The following is a 22,070-nucleotide window of genomic DNA, read 5'->3' on the forward strand; positions in this document are numbered from 1 at the left end:
GAAGTCAGTGAGGAAAGCTCTACAGAAGCACGTATTTTAACTCTAAGCATCAGAATTGATCTAGCCATTTCCTGGACATGCTCCTCTAAGAACCTTCCCCATTTGTCACTGTGTTACCTAATGTGAACTGGTCCCCATGTGTCTTTGAAACCAGTGCCAGCTTGGCTTTATCAGAATCTATAAAGGCTCTCCTCAAAGAGTTTCCAGAGCCCAGTCATGTCTTCAGTTCTGTTAATAAAGCGCCACAGAAGCCAATCATTATTATAAATTTTAAAACATGAGGAAATATGTTAACACCATGCCATGAAGCCTGTGGTTCATTTTAGTAGCTGACTCTTCTGTGCTTTGCAAACTGCATTCTCTCGGCCATTAAGGTTTCAAGAGCATCCACTCAACAATGTCTCTTTCCAAATAAACAGATTGGCGATTACAGCCAGGTCATAGCAAACCTACAAGCCAGCTACGGGCATGGATCTTATCCTCGTCCCTTGGTTATCCACTGAAGGGGGGAAAAACATATTCTGAAAACTTACAGAAGCAGATGAAAATTGTATCAATACACATTGCATAGACGCTGAAGAACCCGTGTGCAACTAGGTAAGATCCAGCAATGATTGTCTGTAAATGAGGAAAGGAGAGAATGACGATGTCATTAACTCGTCTAGCAGAACAATAATGCAGCTTTAATGAAAGTCACCATGAGAGAGCTTGGACGTGCTCTGTGTTGAGGAAAATTTCAATATAGAGACCAAAAAATATTCAATGATAATGTTTCTGAGTGCTATGTACTGGGATTTAAACAAAATGTACTCGATCACCTGCCAATTTTCTTACCGCTATCCTCAGTGCCTACCAAATATATCCCATATTCAGGACTCTGTGCACAGAGGCAGGAAAGCATAGGCGTTAAGAGCACACACTGCTTAGGTCTGATCACAGCTCAGGTGTTTCTTCAACACGTTCCGTAACCTGTCTGTGCCTCCTCTATAGAAGTGTTGGTGGGAGAGGGGAGAATGTGAATAATAATAGTATTTATGACACACGAACTGAGTGAGTTAATATATTGTAATGGATGCCAGAGGACTCCACCCAGGTCCCCTACAGCTGCACATCTGCCCCCCAGTTTGGGGGAATGTAGGCTGCTTCCTTTAGTACAAATTGCCCGCCTTGCAGAGAACTGCCTCATCCAAGGCTACAGCCCCACCCAGGGGCAACATATAGAAGCTCAGTCCCTTTGTCAGAAATTCCCGTAATTATGCCTAAGGCCTCAGCTGTCACTGCAACTTGGGTCAGCTCCTTCCTTTGCCAGGACTGCCCTCCTCACTTCCTTAAAAGTGTATCTCAGGAGAACACTTCCTGATAGACCTTTTGTGTGCAAGCCTCTGTCTCAGAGTTTGTTTCCAAGGAACCCAACCTTTAAAGCAGGCTTGGCACAAAGGAAAACCAATAATGTCAGCTATTATGATCTCTCATATTCCTTTTTGTACTTTTTTTTTTTTTTTTTTTTTGCTATCTCTGATAAACCAGAGTCAATAATACTTAGTTACTATGGAATGCATTGTGTTTCCTCAAAATTCATATGTTGAAACCTAATCCCCAATGTGATGGTATTTGGAGGTGGAGCATTTGAGAGGTAATTAGGTTCTAAGGGTGGAGCCCTCTTGAATAAGATTAGTGCCCTTATAAGAGGAGGCAGGAGAGATACTATCTCTCTCCACCAAGTTAGGATATAGCAAGGAGGTGTCCCTTTGCAAACCAGGAAGAGAGCCACCATCAGGAACCTAACCTGTGGGCGCCTTGACCTTGGACTTCTCTGCCTTCAGTATGTGAGAAATAAATTCCTGTTGTTTACCGGGTCGGTGGTATTTTGTTACAGCACCTGGACTAAGACACCAGCACTTACCAGCAAAGGTACCCAGTAGTAATTTAAAGATGTTGGTCCTTCTATAATTATTGAGATTCTCTGTGTGAAGAGTAAAAATGCCAGGACACCTACAATGAAAAGGCAGAACATATATATTATGCATTTGCAAAAGAATATAGCTTTTATAGTAGTTTCTCTAAGCACCTTGTAAACTTTTTATTATTATTACTTACCTATACACCCAGAAACTAGTATTTTCCCTAGGACGAGTACAAAGTCTGTAACTTTATCCAAAACTGCAACTCTAAGAATCGGAAAAAAAAACAAAGCATAATTTTGTGTTTACATGCGTTACTTGAAATTTTTGAGAATAAATAATTCATTAGTTCATTTTGATGCGTATTTGCTGTAACTTTGGCATTTGTTAAATGCAAGAATTGAAGTTCTGGGATGAATTCCTGACTCGTTTTTAATGAAGTAAACAGAAGATGACATGGTAGGGCTGTTGGGCACTATTGGCAGTGTCAGCCTCCCTATCTAACTCATGGCCTAGACACCCTGAACCCAAAGGATGCTGCTTTGGTTCTCTGATTTTGTTCACTCAGACTATCAATTCTGGGAGAGGGGAATCTGATAATGTCCATGTGAGGGATTTCTTAAAAAGAGGGAATAAAACTAAATAAATACCAGTGAATGTAAAGACATTGGTGAGTGATGGCAGCAACAATTCTTAGATATAAAAATAAATGATTGATGTGACAGAGAAGATTTAAATCTATCAAATTAAAAGACGATATTCATGTTTAAGATGACTGCCAACACTTTAGTAACATGTGAAGTATGTGATGCTCAAGGTTCAGCAAATCGATTGCAATGTTCAACCTGATTACTTACTTTAAAATGTTTCTTATCAGCAGATCGAAAGCATCTTTTGCAGACCTGCAGAAGTTTTTGCCATATATTGCAATCTGAGGAAGACAGTTATTATTCTGGAGTCAGTAATCCTGATAAGACCAAGAGACAATCCAATAACAGGAAAATGAATCAATTCTCTGTCACCCATACAGCCATGTACTCTCATTTCTCTTTCCAACATTTGGGTTTGTGGGAGGCATGGGAACTATGTGTCCTCAACTCTGCACAACTCCAGGTTTGTTGACAATAAGGTCTGTCTGCTTCAGATGCTACATATTCCATTAAACTCTATGGGGATTAGACAGCTTCAAACAGTTTTCTCAAATCTCAGGAAATAGTTTCTGTCTTTGAAGTGTTTGGCTGGGGTTTATCGCTGACTGGGTTAAATGTTGTAGAGATCATATTAAAAATTACTCTCAGAGCCCTCACCAGTTTGGCTCAGTGGATAGAGCATTGGCCCCTGGACTGAAGGGTCCCAGGTTCAATTCCTGTCAAAGGCACATACTTTGGTTGCAGGCTTGATCCTCAGCTCTGGTTGCAGTGTGCAGGAGGCAACCAATCAATGTGTCTCTCACATTGATGTTTCTCTCTCTCTCTCTGTCTCTCCCCCTTCCTTCCACTCTCTCTAAAAATCAATGGAAAAATATCCTTGGGTAAGGATGAACAACAACAAAAATTACTCTCAGAAGCCCAGTGCCTTTCAAATCAATCACACACTTGATTGACTGATGAAAAGCCTCAATACAACATTCTCACTGGAAGTATATTGATGACTACTTGAATCTCCATGACTACTTGAAGCATTGCTGCAGACCCTTTGTCACTGTGAGAATAAGTAAGTGTCATTAGACTGTAGTTGCTAAATTTTAAAATAATTTTATTTTTGGATCCCCTATATTTAAAAATTTCTTTAGAAGCCTCCATATTCCCCCAGGAAATAAACAAATTTAGTTAGGCACTGTCACATATCTCAACATAAGATTCACACAAAAAAGGAACAGACCCTTCCTTTAAAATATAAAAAACGCAAAATTAGAAAGATCTTTTCTTCTCAGAGTGAAACATAGACTAAGCTGTCTTCTCAATAAACTATATCAAAGACACACAAAATCATTTTCAATCTAGCACATTTTAAAATTTCCAAGATAAATATTTTCCCTCTCCAAAGAGATGTTGAAGGTGATAATGAAGTGCAGCTAATTTCTATCTCAACTAGGAAAACATTGCCCTGAATCACATAGGCTCACAAATAAGAATCACATATAAGAATCACAAATTCTTATATCCACATTAGAGGCCTGGTGCATGAATTCGTGCACGGGTGGGGTCCCTCAGCCTGGCTGGTGATCAGGGCCAATGGGGGGGCTGTCTCACCCAGTCGGATTGGGGCTGATAGGGGTCAGCCAGGGGGAGGGACCATGGGAGGCTGGCTGGCAACAGAAGGTTGGCTGTGGGAGTGTACTGACCACCAAGGGGCAGCTCCTGCATTGAGCATCTGCCCCCTGTTGGTTAGTGCACATCTTTCGGTCGCTTAAGCTTTTATATATATAGATGTGATAAATTTAACTGCATGATCTAAAAGTGCTTTAGAGATGGAAATGTAGACATGGGGTTTGGGTTTGCAAAGAAGTTTAGTAAATAAAAAATAATCTACTTACCATAACATAGGCATTTCTGTTCAAAAATTTCACCACTTTTTCCAAGCACCAGAAACAGCATTTCAGGCAGTGTTGTAGAAATTTGGCAATGTTGTTCTGGTTATCTATAAGGACATATTTGCATCTATTAATGATTTGCAAGTAAACTCTCTGAGTCAAAAAATAAATTAAAAAAATTTTCAATGGCTTTACATTTTTTAAGTTGCAATATAATATATACAAAATTTACCATTTTAGCTATTTTTAAATGTACAATCCAATAGCATTAAGTACATTCACAATGTTGTGCAACCATCACTATCCATTTCCTGAACTTGTCATCATATCAAATAGAAACTCTGTATCCACTAAAAATAACTCCTCGCTCTCCCCTTCTCCCAGTCTCTGGTTACCTCTATTGTACTTTGTGTCTGTATGAATTTGCTTCTTCTAAAATGCTTTTTTTTAAAAAAAAAATATTTCTTTATTGATTTCAGAGAGGAAGGGAGAAGGAGAGAGAGGTAGAAACATCAATGATGAGAGAGAATCATTGATTGGCTGCCTCCTGCACACCCCTACTGGGGAACGAGCCTACAACCCAGGCATGTGCCCTCGGCTGGAGTTGAACCTGGGACCCTGCAGTCCGCAGTCTGACGCTCTATCCACTGAGCCAAGCCAGCTAGGGTGAATTTGCTTCTTCTAGATACCTCATATCACTTGACATAAAGTTTCTAAGATTCATCATTTCATTCTTTTTTTTGAGCTGGATAACATTCCATTATATGTGTATATTACATTTTCTTTATCCTTTATCTGTTCATGAAATTGGTTTGTTTCTACTGTTGGCTATTGTGAATAATGCTGCGATGAGTATTGGTGTTCAAATATGTTTGAGCCACTGCTTTCAATTCTTTTGAGTATATATCTCTAGAAGTGCAATTGCTGATCAGCTGGAAATCCTATTTTTAATTTTTGAGAAATTGCCATACTGTTTTCCATGGTGGTTACACCATTTTACATTTCCATCAGCGATCTACACTTCCAATTTATCCTCACCCTACAAACACTTGTTAGATCCCATCTTTTAACAGTAGCCATTCTAATGGCTGTGAAGTGGTACCTCATTGTGGTTTTGACTTGCATTTTCAAAACAATTAATATTGAGTCTCTTTTCATGTGCTTATTAACCACTTATATAACCTTGTTTAGAGCAATGTATGTGCCAATTCTTTGTGTGAGACCAAGATGATGATACAGGAGGCCCCTGAACTTCCCTCCTTCCACAGATGCACTGAATATACAGCTATACATGTAGTCATCTCCTCTGAGAGAAATCCAAAGGTTAGCTCAGTTACTCACACACATCAGACAACCAAGAAAACCCCACACTGAAATGGGTAGGAAAGGCTGAGGCACACCACCCAATACACCCCACTCTCTGCACAATACTATACAACTGGGATGATATATCCAATTCTCAGTTTCTCCTGAGGAGTGAAGGGTTTGGACAGCATGTCTAGGATTCCAGCTTTTAAGGCTCCCACCCAAGGGACAGGACCTCAAAACACTTAGCTCTGAAAGCCAACAGGCTAGTGTGGACAAGTCCCATAGGAACAGAGAGGCAGTTTTTAACAGGCACATGTGCTGATATTCACTGTGGCTATCTGCTCAGGGCATAGCACACAGAGCTCAGGCAAAGACACCTATATTTCTGTCTTTCTGGGGAAGGGGTCTGACTGCATACTCTATAACCTGCGACCCAAGGTTCTGGCTTTCTAATCTGCATGCATCTACGAGCTAACTACGATCCTCCATGGAGCCTGTGGAAGCTGGTAGGCACTTCCACCACCTTCTGTCTCTATCTCACTGCATTTATAACACTCGGTCACCAACATCTCTTTAGAAGTTGCTTGTACACATGCCTGGTGCCACAGCATTTGAGGCTGCTGCCCGAGGGCCGGTTCCCAGTTCTTCTGGCCCTTTTAGCCAACACGTCTTGCATTCATGACTCCTTAGGACTATAGCAAACAAAGAAGCAATTTTTAAATGGTGCAAGAGCACCCTCCCCACACCCACCACCATGGCTATACACCCTGTCTCTGTGCAGAGGGAGCAGGCAAAACACCCGCCTCCCAGTTTCTCCTTGAAAGGTGCTAAACTGCATACTTTCCCAGCTGCTGTCTGAGCACCTGGCTTCTAGTCAGCCTGCACCTAGGTTTTACCTATGATCCTCCACCTTTGAGACACCTACAGGTCTTGGGAGCCACCAAGAATCACTATGGTGGCTAGGACAATTACAGTTTTAAGAGAACCAGAAGCTTGACCAGGGCTAATTGATAGCGTTCATCTCCTATATGAGACAGTCTGACATAAGGGGGGAGGTGGCTTTTTCATCTAATGCACATTAACCAAAACAGTCAAGAAAAAATGAAATAAGGAAATACATTTCAAACAAACAATAACAAGATAAATCTCCAGAAACTGTCTCTCTCTCTCTCTCTCTTTCTCTCTCTCTCTCTCTCTCTCTCTCTCTCTCTCTCTCTCTCTCTCTCATATATATATATATATATATATATATTCTCAGAGAGGAAGGGAGAGAGAGAGAGATAGAAACATCAATAATGAGAGGGAATAATTGATTGGCTGCCTCCTGCACACCCCACACTGGGGATCAAGCCTGCAACCCAGGCAGGTGCCCTGTCCAGGAATCAAACTATGACCTCTTGTTTCATAGGTTGACACTCAACCACTGAGCAATACTGTCTGGGCTCCAGAAACTGATCTTAATGAAGCAGAGATAGTGGTGATAAAAGTGCTCACTGAGGTCAGGGGAGCAATGCATGAGCAAAGTGAGAATTTCAACAAAGAGATAGAAAAATACAAAAAAAAAAAGTGTATCAAACAGAATTCATAGGGCTGAAGAATATAATAATTAAGCTAAAAAATTCAATAGAGGGGTTCAATATCAGACTAGATCAAACAAAAGAAAGGATCAACAAACTCAAAGTTAAGGCAGTGGAATCCATCCAGAGAAGCAAAAAGAGGGAAAAAAAAGAGTGAAAAGAATTAAGTTAGCTTAAAGACTTAATGGGATACCATCAAGTAGACCAATATATATGTACTAGGGATCCCAGAAGGAGGGGAAAATGCATAAAGCTTATTCAAAGAAATAATGGCTGAAAACTTGTCCAAACTAGGGCACAAACAGACATCCATATCCAGAAAGCCCCCCAAAAATACCAGAAAAGATGAATCTAAAGAGACTCACAGAGACACATAAAGTTAAATCTTCAAAAGTTAAAATTTAATGACAAAGAAGAAAAGTAACTCATTACTTATAAGGGAAATCCCATAAGAATATCAGCAGATTATTCAGCAGAAACTTTGCAGGCCAGAATGAAGTAGAATTATATATTTAAAGTACTGAAAGGTAAAAACTGTCAATCAAGATACTACCTGACGGTGTTTGTCCTTCAGAATTGAAAGAGAAATAGAGTATTTCAGACAAACCAAAGCTGAGTTCATCACCTCTAGACCATCCTTACAAGAATTGTTAAAGAGAATTATTTAAGATAAAACAAAAGGGTGCTAAATTAGTAACATAAAAATATGTGAAAGTATAAAACTCACTGTTAAAGGAAAATATATAGTTAAAATCAGAATACTCTAAAATTGTAATGGTGGTGGGAAAGTTACTTACAACTTTAGTATGAAGGTTAAAGGACAAAGTAATAAAAATAAGTAAAACTTATAATAATTTGTTGATACATAATATAAAAATATGTAAATTGTGACATCAAAAATATTGTAGTATATAATGTGGAGGGGGGGTAAAAATGTAGAACTTTTACATGTGTTTGAAGTATTTAAAGTTACCTTGTTATCACCTTAAAATAGATTGTTATAACTATAAGATGTTTTGTGTAAACCTCATGATAACCACAAAGCTAAAAACCTATACTACATACAAAAAGATCAAGAGGAAGGAATCAGAGCATACCACGACAGAAAATCATCTAAGCACAAAGGAAGAGAGGAAGAGAGAACCCTGGCCGGTTTGGCTCACTGGATAGAGCGTCGGCCTAGAGACTGAAGGGTCCCAGGTTCGATTCCGGTCAAGGGCACATCCCCAGTAGGGGGTGTTCGGGAGGCAGCTGATTGATGCTTCTCTCTCATCGATGTTTCTAACTCTCTATCCCTCTCCCTTCCTCTCTGTAAAAAAAGCAATAAAATATATTTTTTTAAAAAAGAGAGGAAGAGAGAAACACAAGTCTATAAAGCAGCAAGAAACAACTAACAAAATGGTAATAGTAAGTTCACAGCTATCAAGAATTACACTTAAATATAAGTGGACTAAATTCTCCAATAAAAAATACAGAGTGGCTGAATGAATTTTACTTCACCTTTAAAGACACATAGACTGAAAGTGAAGGATTCGAGAAAGGCTTTTCATGCAAATGGAAACCAAAATAAAGAAGGTGTATTTATACTTAGACACAATAGACTTTCAGCCAAAACCTGTAACAAGACACAGTGAAAGGGAGTCTATTCATCAAGAAGATATAAAATTGTAAATATTTATATAGCCAACATTGAAGCACCTAAATACATAAACTTATGAAGGGAGAAATAAACAGAAATATAATGATAGTAGGGGATTTCAATACTCCAATTTCAATAATGGTAGAGCAATCCAGACAGAAAATCAAAAATAAAACATTAGACTTAAATTACATGTTACACCAGAAGCATTTAATAGACATTTACATTACATTCAATCTTACCACAGCTGAATATACATTCTCCTCAAGCACACATGAAATATTCTCCAGAACAGATAATGTTAGGCCACAAAACAGGTCTTAATAAATATAAAAATACTAAAATCGTATAAACTATCTTTATTGACCACCGTGGTATAAAACAAGAAAAAAACTGGAATATTCACCAATGTGTGGCGATTACACTACATGCTACTGAACAATCAATAGATAAAACAAAAAATCAAAGAGTATCTTGAGACAAATGAAGATGGAAATACAACACATCAAGTAGATGGAATGCACCAAAGTAGTTTTAGAGGGAAGTTCATAGCGATAAATACCTGTGTTAAGGAAAAGTCTGATCTCAAATAATCTAACTTTACACTTCTAGAAACTAGAAAAAGAAGAACAAATTAAGCACAAAGTTAGTAGAAGAAAGGAAGTAGTAAAGACCAAAGTGTAAATAAATGAAACAGCAAATAAAAAGACAATAGGAAAGATTAGTGAAGGGAACAGCTGGTTTTTTGAAAAAAATAAACAAAATTGACAAACCATTAGCTAGACTAATTAAGAAGAGAGAAGACAAATATAGAAATGAAAGTGGAGACATTACAACTAAAACCACAGAAATATAAAAAATTATGAGACTACTATGAATAATTATACATCAACAAATTAGATAACCTAGAGAACACAACTTTCTAGAAACATGCAACCTACCAAGACTGAATCATAATGAAATAGAAAATTTCATTTGATTCAAAAATCTAAAACCTCCCAACAAATAAAAGAATTAGATGATTTTACTCATGAATCTTACCAAACTTTTAAAGAATTAACAGCAACCCTTCTCAAATTCTTCCAAAAAGTAGAAGTACAGGGAACATTTCCAAACTCGTTTTGTGAGACCAGCATTATACTGATACCAAAGCCAGACAAGTAAACAAGAAAATAAAATTATAGGCCAATATCCCTGACAAATATAAATGCACAATTCCTTGACAAAATATTAACAAACTAACTGGTTATAGTAGGCCTCAACATAATCAAGGCCATATATGACAAGCTCACATCTAACATCACACTCAAAGGTGAAAAGCTGAAAGCTTTTCCTATAAGATCAGGAATAAGACAAAGATACCTACTCCACCCCCCCCCACCCCCCCCCCCCCCCGCTTATATTCAACAGAGTACTGGAAGACCTAGCTAGAACAATTAGGCAAGTTAAATAAACAAACAAACAAACAAACAAACAGCATTGAAATCAGAAAGAAAGAAGTAAACTTGCCTTTATTTGCAGATCACATGACATTTTATATTAAAAAACCCCTACTGTCTCCACCAAAAAGCTATTAGAACATAAACAAATTCAGAAAAGTTTCAGCAAACAAAATCAATATACAAAAGCAGCTACATTTCTATACATTAACAACTACTAGAGAGATTAAAAAAACAATTCTCTTGACAATTTCATCAATATGTAGAAGAAATTTAAACAAGGAGGCAAAAGACCTGTGCATCAAAAAATGGAAATTATTAATGAAAGAAATTGAAGAAGGCACAAATAAATAACAAATATTCCATGTTTGTGAGTTAGAAGAATTAGCATTGTTAAAATGTTTATAGTGCCCAAAGCAATCTACAAGTTCAATGCAATCCCTATCAAAATTCCAATAGTATTTTTCACAGAAATAGAAAAAAAATTCGAAAATTTGTATGAAACTACAGAAGAGTTCGAATAGCCAAAGCAATTAAGAAAGAACAAAGCTGAAGGCATTATACTTATTAATTTCAAATGATAGTAATTAAAACAGTGTAGTAGTGATAGAAAAATTAACCTATAGATGAATGGAACAGAGAGAGCAGAAATAAATTCATGCATATATGGTCAATTTTTGACAAAGGACTGAAGAACATACAATGCAGAAATGATGGCATCTTCAATAAATGGTGTTAGGTAAGTAGATATCCACACACAAAAGAATAAAATTGGACCATTATCTTCATACATAATAATCAACTCAAAATGGATTAAAAACTTGGAAGTAATTCTGAAACCATAAACTCCTAGAAAACATAGGCCTAAGTTCATTGACATTGGTATTGGCAATGATTTTTTGAATGTGACACCAAAAGCAAAGTCAACAAAAGCAAAAATAAACAAATGGGACTACCTCCAATTAAAAAGTTATTCATAGCAAAGAAAACCATCAATAAAATGAAAAGGCAACCTATGGAATGGGGGAAAAATTGGAAACTACATATATGATAAAGGGTTAATGTCCAAAATATATAAAGAACTCAATAGCAAAAATCCCCCAAATAACCCAATTTTTAAAAAAATGGGCAAAAGATCTGAAGAGACATTTTTCCAAAGAAGATATACAGAAGGCCAATAGGTAAATGGAAATGTAGTCAACATTACTCATCATGTGAGAAATGAAAATCAAAACCGCACTGAGATATGCACCACACACCTGTTAGGATGGCTACTGGCAAAAAGACAAAAAAAATAAGTGTTGGTGAGGACTTGGAAGAAAGGGTGCCCTGTACACTGTTGGTGGAATGTAAATTGGTGTATCCACTATGGAAAACAGTATGGAGTTCCTCTAGAAATTAAAAATAGAATGACCACATGACCTAGCAATTCCACTTCTGTGTATATATCTGAAGGAAATGAAGTCACTATCTCAAAGAGGTATCTGCACTCCCATGTTCGCTGTAGCATTATTTACAATATCTTATATATGGAATCCTATCATTTGATGCATCAGTGGATAAAGGAAATATGGTATAGATAGACAGTGGAATACTATTCAGCCTTAAAAAAGAAGGAAATCCCGCTTTTGCAGCAATAGACATGGACGTGGAGGGCATTGTGCTAAGTAAAATAAACCAGATAGAAAAAGACAAATCTGCATGGTATCACTTATATGTGAAATTAAAAAAGAAAGTTGAGCTCATACAAACAGAAAAGAATGGTGCAGGCTGAGTGGTGGAGGAAACAGGGAGAGGGTGGTAAAAGGGTGCAAACTCTCAGTAATAAGATGAATAAAGGTCGTAGGGTCTAATGTATAACATGGCAAACAATTAAAATTTGCTAAGAAAAAAGAACTTAAATGTTTTTACCAAAAAAGAAAAAAGAAGGTAAGTATAGTGAGGTGAGGTGATGGATGTGTTTATTACCTTGAATGAGGGAATCCTTCTACAATGTATGTGTATACCAAATCATCATGTTGTAGACTTTAAACATATTACAATTTTATTGGTCAATTATATCTTAGTAAAGCTCAAAAAGCTTTATATAATTAAAAAATCCTTTGCCCATGTTGAATTGGGTGTATTGTTGAGTTGTAGAAGTTCTTTAGATATTCTAAATATCGGTGGCTTATCTAAGTATATGATTTACAAATATTTTCTCCCATTCTGTGGATCATCCACTCTCTTGAAAGTGTCCTAGATGCTTTCTTTATTATTTTGATGAAGTCTAATTTGTTTTTTCTTTTGTTGTCATATATAAGAAAATCACCAAGTCTAATGTCATGAAGATTTCTTCCTTTGCTCTTTTCGAAGAGTTTTTACTCACTTTTAAATCATTGACTCTATTACAGATGCCCCCTTATACTTTGACTCCACCTTATACTTTTAGTTTTTATGTTTAAGTCTATGATCAATTTTGAAATATATTTTTTAAAATATGTTTTTATTGATTTTAGAAAAAGAGGAAAGGAGAGGGACAGAGATAGGAACATCGACGAGACAGAAACATCAATCAGCCTCCTGCATGCTCCCACTGGGGATTGAGCCCACAACCTGGGCATGTGCCCCAACCAGGGTGACCTCTGGTTCATGCGTTGATGCTCACCCCCTGAGCCATACCGACCTGGATTGAAATATTTTTTATGTGATATAAGGTAAGGTCCAAAATAATTCTTTTGCATATAGATATCCAGTTTTACTAGTAACAGTAGTTGAGAAAAACTGTCCTTTCCCCATTGAATGGGCTTATATGTGAGGATTTATTTTGGGGCTCTCTATTCTAGTCCACATCCATATGTCTGTCCTTATGCCAGTGCCACACTGTTTTGATGACTGTAGCTTTGTATGAAGTTTTAAAATCAGAAAATGTAAATGTTCCAAATTTGTTGTTCTGTTTCAGATTGTTTTGGCATTTAATAATTTTTCAAAGTGCATTCTAAACAGAGTTTACATGTTTATAAGCTATATGTGTCATGTATGAAGATTTATGCCAATGACTCCCATATTTATATTTTAAGTCCAACCTGTCCTGAGCTCTAGACCTGAAACTACCTGACAACTCCAGAATGCTTCTCAATATTAGCATGTCACAAACACAATTTTTAATCTCTTCTTTGAAATTTGCTTTTCCTGGTTTTGACATCTTAGTAAATATCATCACATCCTTCCCATAACCATACCCAACCTTTCAGCAAGTCCTGTTGGCTTTTTCTTCCAAATAGATCCCCAATCTGACCACCTCCATCCTTACTACCCTGGTGACAGTCATCATGTTTCCTGCAACCACCTGCCCAATCTATACTCTTCATAAAAGTCAGAAAGTCTGAGAAAAGGTGAATTCTGGAATCTTACCTTTAATACGTTTGTCCAAGTATTCTAGGGCTATCCTAAACATTTGAATTAATGCAAGAAGTAAGGATCCAAATGCTAGAGATCCTGTGTGATATCTGGGCAAAGATAAAATGAGAGTAAATGTTATGATATCTTTACTATTAACTAAAAGGATGTTAATTAAACAGTTTTTTAGGTAAAAGGGATGTGCAGGGGAACTGATAGGAAAGAGCTTCTTACACCAGTGATGGCGAACCTTTTGAGCTCGGCGTGTCAGCGTTTTGAAAAACCCTAACTTAACTCTGGTGCCATGTCACATATAGAAATTTTTTGATATTTACAACCATAGTAAAACAAAGGTTTATATTTTTGATATTTATTTTATATATTTAAATGCCATTTAACAAAGAAAAATCAACCAAAAAAATGAGTTCGCGTGTCACCTCTGACACATGTGTCAGAGGTTCGCCATCACTGTCTTACATTCTCCTATCCAGGAGATTGGTGAAGCTTTAGAGTTTTAAAACATACATATATATTTTGCCCTTTATCTACAAAAATGATACTAATAGCATGTCAGCAAAATATAAGATGTTTGATGTGAGCAATGGAGAGACAGAGCCAAGTTAATCCTTAATCTTTAATATGGTTTCCCCCCCTACCTCTTCTCTCTTGTAACCTATTATTTTTAGAAAAATAGGAATAGTGGCCTGGGCAGGGAGTATAAAGTTGTGGCTATAAAACCAGACAGTGCCAATGAACATCCATAAATCTTGAATCATACTTTTGAGCTCACTTGTATCTTACCTCTTGAATGATAAGCACAAGATTGAATTATAAGCACATTAAATATAACTTGGAAAATAGACGTGGGGCTCAATGTGGTACTTACCGTATGGCTCGTCCAAACGCAGTAAAAAGTGGATATGGTGGGATGTCATCAGGTTTTCTCAAGGCCCAGTAATAAGAAGCAAAGGCACCAGCAAGGGCACACTGACCCAATGCAATGACAAAGTTTATCAGCCAGAGAAAGATAAATAGATTGAATATCTGGAAGGTAGAGATGTACTGGTAGTACAGGCTGTTTCCACCATAGAAAGCAAAGTTACACTGAGCACCAGGGCAAGCTCTGGACATTTCCGTTGTGTTAAAAATCTGCACTCAGAGAAAAAACAACATAGAATATTAAATACTATTGTAAGATAAAACCTGCCCTGCCTTTTGTTTTGTGTACCCCCACCCCCACCTCCAGTTGCATGTCCTGTTCTTTTTCCATGAGCTTCTGCTGTTGTTCCTATTTTCAATCACATCACTTTATAGAATCCTTTAATGAGCTCTGAAAAGTATCTTTCCTTTTCTATCTTATGTTCATCCCTCTTCACCCCCTTTAGTTTCACATTTATTAGTGAGGTTGTTGACAATACCTGCTTCTTGGGTATATGATAAAACAAATGAGATCAGGAAATAATAGAGCTTTCCTTCTATTCCTCCCCCCCGCCCCCACCTTTTGCAGTGTTCTCCTGCTAACTCCTGACCCACTCTCTCCTTCTCCAGAGTGACCCCTCTCACTATACAGGGTCTCTATTTCAGGATGACTCGTACAACTGCTAGGTGAAATGTAGTAGTGATCTGTATGGAAGTTAAAGAAGAGAGAGTTTCTTTTACTTACATCTGGGTCACAGGTTCTATTTTCATATTTACATTTCCCCTCTGGGGTTATGACTTTGTATATGGGTGTCCCTGATGTAGCCAAGTAACTGAATAAACTCTATTAAGGATAAATTATTTGCTGGTAAATTGAAAATAAATAGACATGAAAAAAAAATGCAAGTAACTTAAATATCTTTTGAAAGATTAACTTCAAATAAGTTCTAACATTTTAATAATTAATCCAATCTTCAGACCTAGAGTAATATAACATGGATCAGCTGCACTGAGAGGCCTCTTAAAAACAGTGAAATATATAGAAGCTTTTTAAGGTTATCACCAATGATATGTGAAGACAAAATAAAACAAAATTGACCATCTGACCTATAAAAGAGGAAATGCAATCGGGACACTGACACCTTTTCAGAGTTTGGCAGAAAAAAATAATCAGTTATTTCTTTAGGATGTTCCTAATCTTCCCAGGATGAAAACCACTAAACTTCTGGTTCCTGAATAGTGGGGTGACCTGAGGTTCAACTTGGTAAACTACCAAAGGATACACTGCTATCACCGCCCAGTAGCAAATACAGATTGAGAGCAAAAAGAAAGTAAAAACTGGATAAATTAATGTAGTAGGGACATATCCAATGGCTCTGAAATAAAACAAATAGTTGAAATTCAAAATGATCCAGTGTTATAATTTCTCTTAATAAATTTTTATTTGTTAGAACTAGAAGTAAGACTTAGACTCGATTAATTCTAAGAACCGTGGTCATAACTAGTAACTCTCATTGGCTGATCATGCTGGTATATTCTTAGTTGGTTTTTAAATTTTATTGATTGATTGTAAGTTAGAGACATTATTTTAATGCTCATATTTGAATCCTGATCAAATTTCCCCAAACTTTCTCTTCTTTGTTTATTTCTCATAAAGATTTGATATATTACAATCATAACATTTCTTCCTTTTGATTAGATTCTTAGATTTTTAAAATTGAAGAGGACTTTGACAATCATCTCATCAAATGTGTGAATCACTCCCTAATTCAGGAATCTTTTTTTTACTCTCTCAAAATATGGTCATAAGCCCCTGGTGACCACACTTTTAGCAAATTACTTGTATATGACACAATTTATTCTACTTCCTACCAACATATTAGAAAATGCTTCCTTATCTGCCTGCCTGTAATTCACATCCACTGCCTTCTGGAGAAGAAATGGCCACCTTTTAACACAGTACTCCTCCCAAGTAACTCATCCTTTTATTCTGCAGGATAATCATTCTTTTGCTATTTCTTCATAAGACATAGTTTCTGAAATGGTCACTAGTTGCCCTGTCCCTAACTACTTTCGAGCGATCTTTGCAGTATATGACATTGGATTAAATCCAACAGTGTTTGCTATAGCCACTGAGAACTCTGGTGGAACTATTTCCACTCCTAATGAATTGAAACATCTTAGATTCTTTTTTAATCTATTACCTTCTCCACATCACTGGTTGAGCTACAGTGTTGTTTCCTTTCTTCGGACACTACGGTTCAGTGAATTATTGAGCATCCCTTTGTTTACTGTATACTCACACACATTTATTCCAACTCTTTTTTCTTTTTTCCCCTTGAACTATCAACCTGTCACAGTGGTATTGGCCCCTTAACACACACACACACACACACACACACACACACACACACACACACACACTCATATACACATTAAGAGGCATAACGGGGGGGGGGGGCAGTAACAGTGAATTGCACAATATCATATTATCTTAAAAATCCAGACAATCAGTAGTTTTCAGTGACTAATGATAGGGCTTCTGTTATTGTGGGAAGGAGAAAAAGTTTAATTTATCAAACTGCAAGTTTGATAATTTGGTCCTGAGTCATTAACAACGTAGTTTCCATCATCTTAAATAGAGAGTATGATCTGTGGGCTTTCTTTGTTTCTTCCATGCATCATTCAAAAGTTTAAAGTACTATTCTCAAGTCACCTTTTGGAATAGTTTGGAAACTGTAGGTGTTATATCCCAGCATGAATTTATGAAAAATTTAGTGTTTATTTTATAGCATTTTAAAAATAAAAATGGCTCTGAGTATAAAGGTTTTCCAAATTAAGAGGTGTTGGTACAAAATATATAGTCTAGTACTTCTAGGATCAATTATTCTTTCTATTGGCAAATTTTGTCATTCATATGGCAATGGTAATAGTATGTAATTGATTTTCTAGAATAATGGTGGTTTAAAGTTCTGCAAATGATCTCAGCCATTAATATTAACATGTGACTCAGTATGGGAATACAACATGCAATATAACTAACTGTTACATAGCACTTTATTGCCTAGTTTCATATATGCTATTCTCCTGCCATATATTTGGTGTTTTAAAAACGTGCTAATATATAGACTAGACAGGTTTTAACCTTACTTTACCCCATGATAATTGAAGTTTTAGGAAATATTAAAGGACATATTAGCATGACCTTTTAATAACTGGCTGTCTGATCTCAAACAAGTCATCTTAAAGAGAAAGCAAATTTCTTTAACAAGTCTTCTTAAAGGGAAATTAGTCTGGGGCAGCTACACAATAGGCAGTGCCTGGCTGGGCTGACAGATACACTCTAGGCGAGTTTTTCCGTCGGGGTCTTACTTGCTCCCTTCCTTCAGGAGGGCGATGGAGATGCGGATCCGGTCTCTCAGGAAGATCAGCAGGAGGATGACAAGCACTTCGAGGATGCTGAGGATTACCACTTTAAACAGAAAAAGAAGTCAGCGTGCAGCACAGATCAATCCCCAAAACACACTTCCTCTACAGAATTTAGGACTGAGCTTCATGGTTATTTCTGCCAGCTCAGACACTTCATTGTTTCCGCCAATCTTAGAAATTCACTTTCAAAACCCAGAAGAAATGCTAAGAAATCTAGATGAAAACCTTTAGCTGAAGTTTGAACAACTCAACCGGACAGACTTTATGTATGGAAACATTTCGTGCCATTTGTAGAAATGGGAAAACAGGCATGGAAGGAAGGAAGGGCTGCCTTAGGCAACTCTTAAATGTTTCACGTTTTTTCCCCCTTTATTGATTAAGATATTACAAATGTGTCCTTATCCCCCCAATGTCCGCTCATCCCCCCAATCCTGCCCTCACCCTCACCCTCATCTTCACCCTCACCCCGTTTTTACTTCACTGCGTAAGAGAAGAAACTTTTTGTCTGCCCTGCTCACAATGCCTCTTTTTCTTGTTGTTGTTGCTAATCCTCACCTGAGGATATTTTTCCCCCATTCAGAGTGGAAGGGAGGGGAGAGACAGTGAGAGGGAAACATCGATGTGAGAGAGACACATAAATTGGTTGCCTCCTGCACGGGCCCCCGCTGGGCCCTGGAGCAAGCCTATAACCGAAGTATGTGCCTTTGCCCAGAATCAAACCTGAGACCTTTCAGTTCTCTGGCCGAGGCTCTATCCACTGAGCCAAACTGGCTGGGGCACAATGCCTCTTAATTAATTGACCTTGCAGATTTATATAGCAGGCTTGTGGCTGCCCACATTTTTATTCTGTGACTCCACATGACCACCGTTGATGGTATCAAGTTTTAAACACAGTCCATCTAATAAAAGTCTCAGAATTAGGACTAAGATATTCTAGGTCAGTTTTGAGTTAGTTTATAAACTTCTTGAACTAAGAGTTATGCAAACTTAATAAACGATGTCAAAACTATCTTCATGTGAGGTAAATAAATCTGCAAAGAAAGAATAAAGTGTATGGTAGAGACAGAGAGAGAGAGGAGGGGGAAAGAAATCTTGGGTTCTTTTTTGGTTTTTGTTTCCTGGATCTAGGTACACTTGAAATCATCTTTCTGTTTTATTTTTTAGTTTGGCAAGATACTTATACATTCTTATAAAAATACCTCTGCCTTGGCCCTAGCTTGCTCCAATTTTATTTTATTTTCAGCTATCTTGAATTACTTTCTTTTTATTTGAAGCCAAATAGTCCTAATTACTATACTTCCTCAATTCTAAAACATACCTTTAATTTAGTAATATCTTTTTAGGAAAAGTAAAGAAATCCATCATTAAACATCTATTCATTAATTATAAGATGCATCCTGACTTCCGAGATGTTAAAATTGAAAAGGTATGATCTTAAAATTAAGAAAATATATCACTGTTAATAGCAATCTGAAATTACAAAAGAAACGTAATGGAAAGTTAATTAAAATTTCCACCTGTGAAAGAATCTATTCCATAACACACTTCCTAGAGAATTATTCTGCTGATGCATGAACACCTCTCCACTGACAGGGCACTCATTATTTTATCCTACTCTTATACCACTAATATTCTGATGTTACATCACATATCATTTAGTATTTCCAAGTAAGTGGGAATATCTCAGTAATGAATCATTTTTAGTTAAACTGTGTATTGATGTTTTCATGCACATTTGATTCTCTTAAAATAGAAAAATGAGCCCAGAATTGTGGAGTATAGCCATAATAAGCTAAAATCATTATATTCTTTGGACAAACTTAAGAATATGAGATCTACCAGAATTGCTTTATAGTCGAAATTGCATTGATAAGAACACTGCATATTAAACTCTACCTTTATGAAATTACATGTTCAAAATGGTTATATTAGAGAAATTTAACTGTCTTTTGGATTTATATAATACATTCCTTCCTTGTGTTTGAATGAGAAAAAACAATATAAACACAATTTTTTGAGACCCTATAGAGAAGCTGGTATAATTATAACTTCACAGAGGAGGACACTAGGATAATTAACAGTAGAAATGAAAATACAACTGTTTCCTAACACAATCTAAGATTCATAAGAATTATATTATTGTTTGTATAACTGTTTCTGTCAATTCATATAATCAAATGTATGCACTTGTCTCTGGCACCTAGAACTTTGTCCAAACACAAGTCATCAATTAATATCTGATCATTGGATTATGAAAGCTGAGGCTCATTTGAGGAAAACTTAGCATTTCTAGACTTGAAAATAAAAGCAAGCTCTGTATTTTCCTCAAAGTCCATCTCCTAATTTTCCAATAGCAGATTCTGATAAAGTCAATGATATTTGTGCTGAGGTCCTTAAGGGACAGCAGTGGGAGGACCACAGAACCTGTAACTTAAGATTCATGTGAGGGTTTCAATACATAATGGATGAGATTTGTCATCTTTAGAAATGATAGCTAACAGTAAGTGGGTTGCTGAGGAGATATATAATCACTTCAAATTCAGGGAAAGTGATTAGATGGGGATGTAAATTCCAAGATGTCTGATTTTTACAGTTAAAAATGACTATAAATGAAACAATTCTTCGGCAAAATAGTTGAAAAAAAATGGGTATGTTATGTGAAGAGAACTAGTGTGATTAGAGCCAGAAATGGGAAGCCAAAGAGCAAGGGTTTGGTGTTCTGATCCAGCACTGACCAAGGAAAAGAGAACAACCCAGCCAGTGTGGCTCAGTGATTGAGCATCGACCTATAAACCAGGAGGTCATGGTTTGATTCCTGGTCAGGGCACATGCCTGGGCACTAGGATGATTAATAGTAAAAATGAAAATACAACTATTTCCTAACACAATCCAAGATTGGCTCAATCCCCAATGTCGGGTGTGCAGGAGGCTGCCAATCAGTGATTCTCTCTCATCATTGATGTTTCTTTTTCTCTCCCTTTCTTTCTGAAATCAATAAAAATAAATAATGAAATAAGACCAAGACCAAGGAAAAGAGAACAATTCCATTGGGTAGACAAAGGAATCTGGTGGGGGCTTCTGTGCAGCAGGGCCAGGTCATCAAGCTTGGCATGGGCCTGAAGGAGACAGCTCTCAAAGCTATCTGAGGCCTTCTGCTAAAAAAGCTCCTCATTAGCAATCTTGGACCCATATGCTTTGACCCCAGGAAAGTAGTGTCCAAGACAGTCAGGGAGAGTGTAAAAAAAATAGTGTAAACCTAAAAGTATAAATAAATAAAATGGCACTCTGGCGACTATGTGAGCCTATACAAAAGCCTAATGGCTTTTAGGTGGCATGGCAAAATCAAATTTATGGGATGGGACCCAGACCTGGAATCAGGATGCCCCACCAAGACACTGACCCCTCTGAGCCCCTGGGCTCCATTACCAAGCTTCCTTGACCATTTCTTACTTGGCTTTCAAACTTCAACAATATAAAGATGAATTTTCTTTTAAAGCAATATGCAATTAGAGAATTTAAAAAATTTTTGATGAAAGCACATGAATCTTGAAGTGCAAAGAATATTATAATAAAACCATTCTAGGAATATAGGTTTAAAGCCATCTCTGAAATCATCTTGTTTTAAAATTTTGTTAATATGACCCTTAATGAATTTGATAATCTGAATAAATAGTTCAAAATACAAATTTATTTACTTATTATTCCAATTCATATAATAAATAGTTTAAAATTCCTGTTATAAAAATTTTATTTTTATCCCCTTTTTCTTTTTTTTAAAACAAGTTTGAAAAATCAAGCATTTGTTTCCTTTTCAAATACCTTTCTTGAATATCAGGTTAATGACTATAAACATCCACATCCAAAGCATTTTAAGTTAAAGGCAAAAACTTGAAATCATTGTCAAATAATGTTTCCTTAAACTATATGATAAATTCCACTCAATGACTT

The 22,070-nt window shown here is 36.7% G+C and overlaps 1 protein-coding gene across 1 annotated transcript in view; it reads right to left on the reverse strand.

The window, feature by feature from the left end:
- Window positions 1–22,070, reverse strand: part of SLC44A5 (solute carrier family 44 member 5) — a 90,745-nt gene that overhangs the window by 7,579 nt on the left and 61,096 nt on the right. Inside the window, exons 11-20 of the mRNA XM_036348455.1 lie at window positions 18,066–18,165; window positions 15,977–16,069; window positions 15,439–15,526; window positions 14,662–14,924; window positions 13,791–13,885; window positions 4,438–4,541; window positions 2,759–2,832; window positions 2,098–2,168; window positions 1,904–1,992; window positions 534–618 (exon numbers count right to left, since the gene is read on the reverse strand). Coding sequence (XP_036204348.1) covers window positions 534–618; window positions 1,904–1,992; window positions 2,098–2,168; window positions 2,759–2,832; window positions 4,438–4,541; window positions 13,791–13,885; window positions 14,662–14,924; window positions 15,439–15,526; window positions 15,977–16,069; window positions 18,066–18,165 — 1,062 coding nt within the window. The remainder of the gene's footprint in view (window positions 1–533; window positions 619–1,903; window positions 1,993–2,097; window positions 2,169–2,758; window positions 2,833–4,437; window positions 4,542–13,790; window positions 13,886–14,661; window positions 14,925–15,438; window positions 15,527–15,976; window positions 16,070–18,065; window positions 18,166–22,070) is intronic.

This window comes from Myotis myotis, unplaced genomic scaffold (genome assembly GCF_014108235.1).
Source record: "Myotis myotis isolate mMyoMyo1 unplaced genomic scaffold, mMyoMyo1.p scaffold_m19_p_2, whole genome shotgun sequence".
NCBI lineage: Eukaryota > Metazoa > Chordata > Mammalia > Chiroptera > Vespertilionidae > Myotis > Myotis myotis.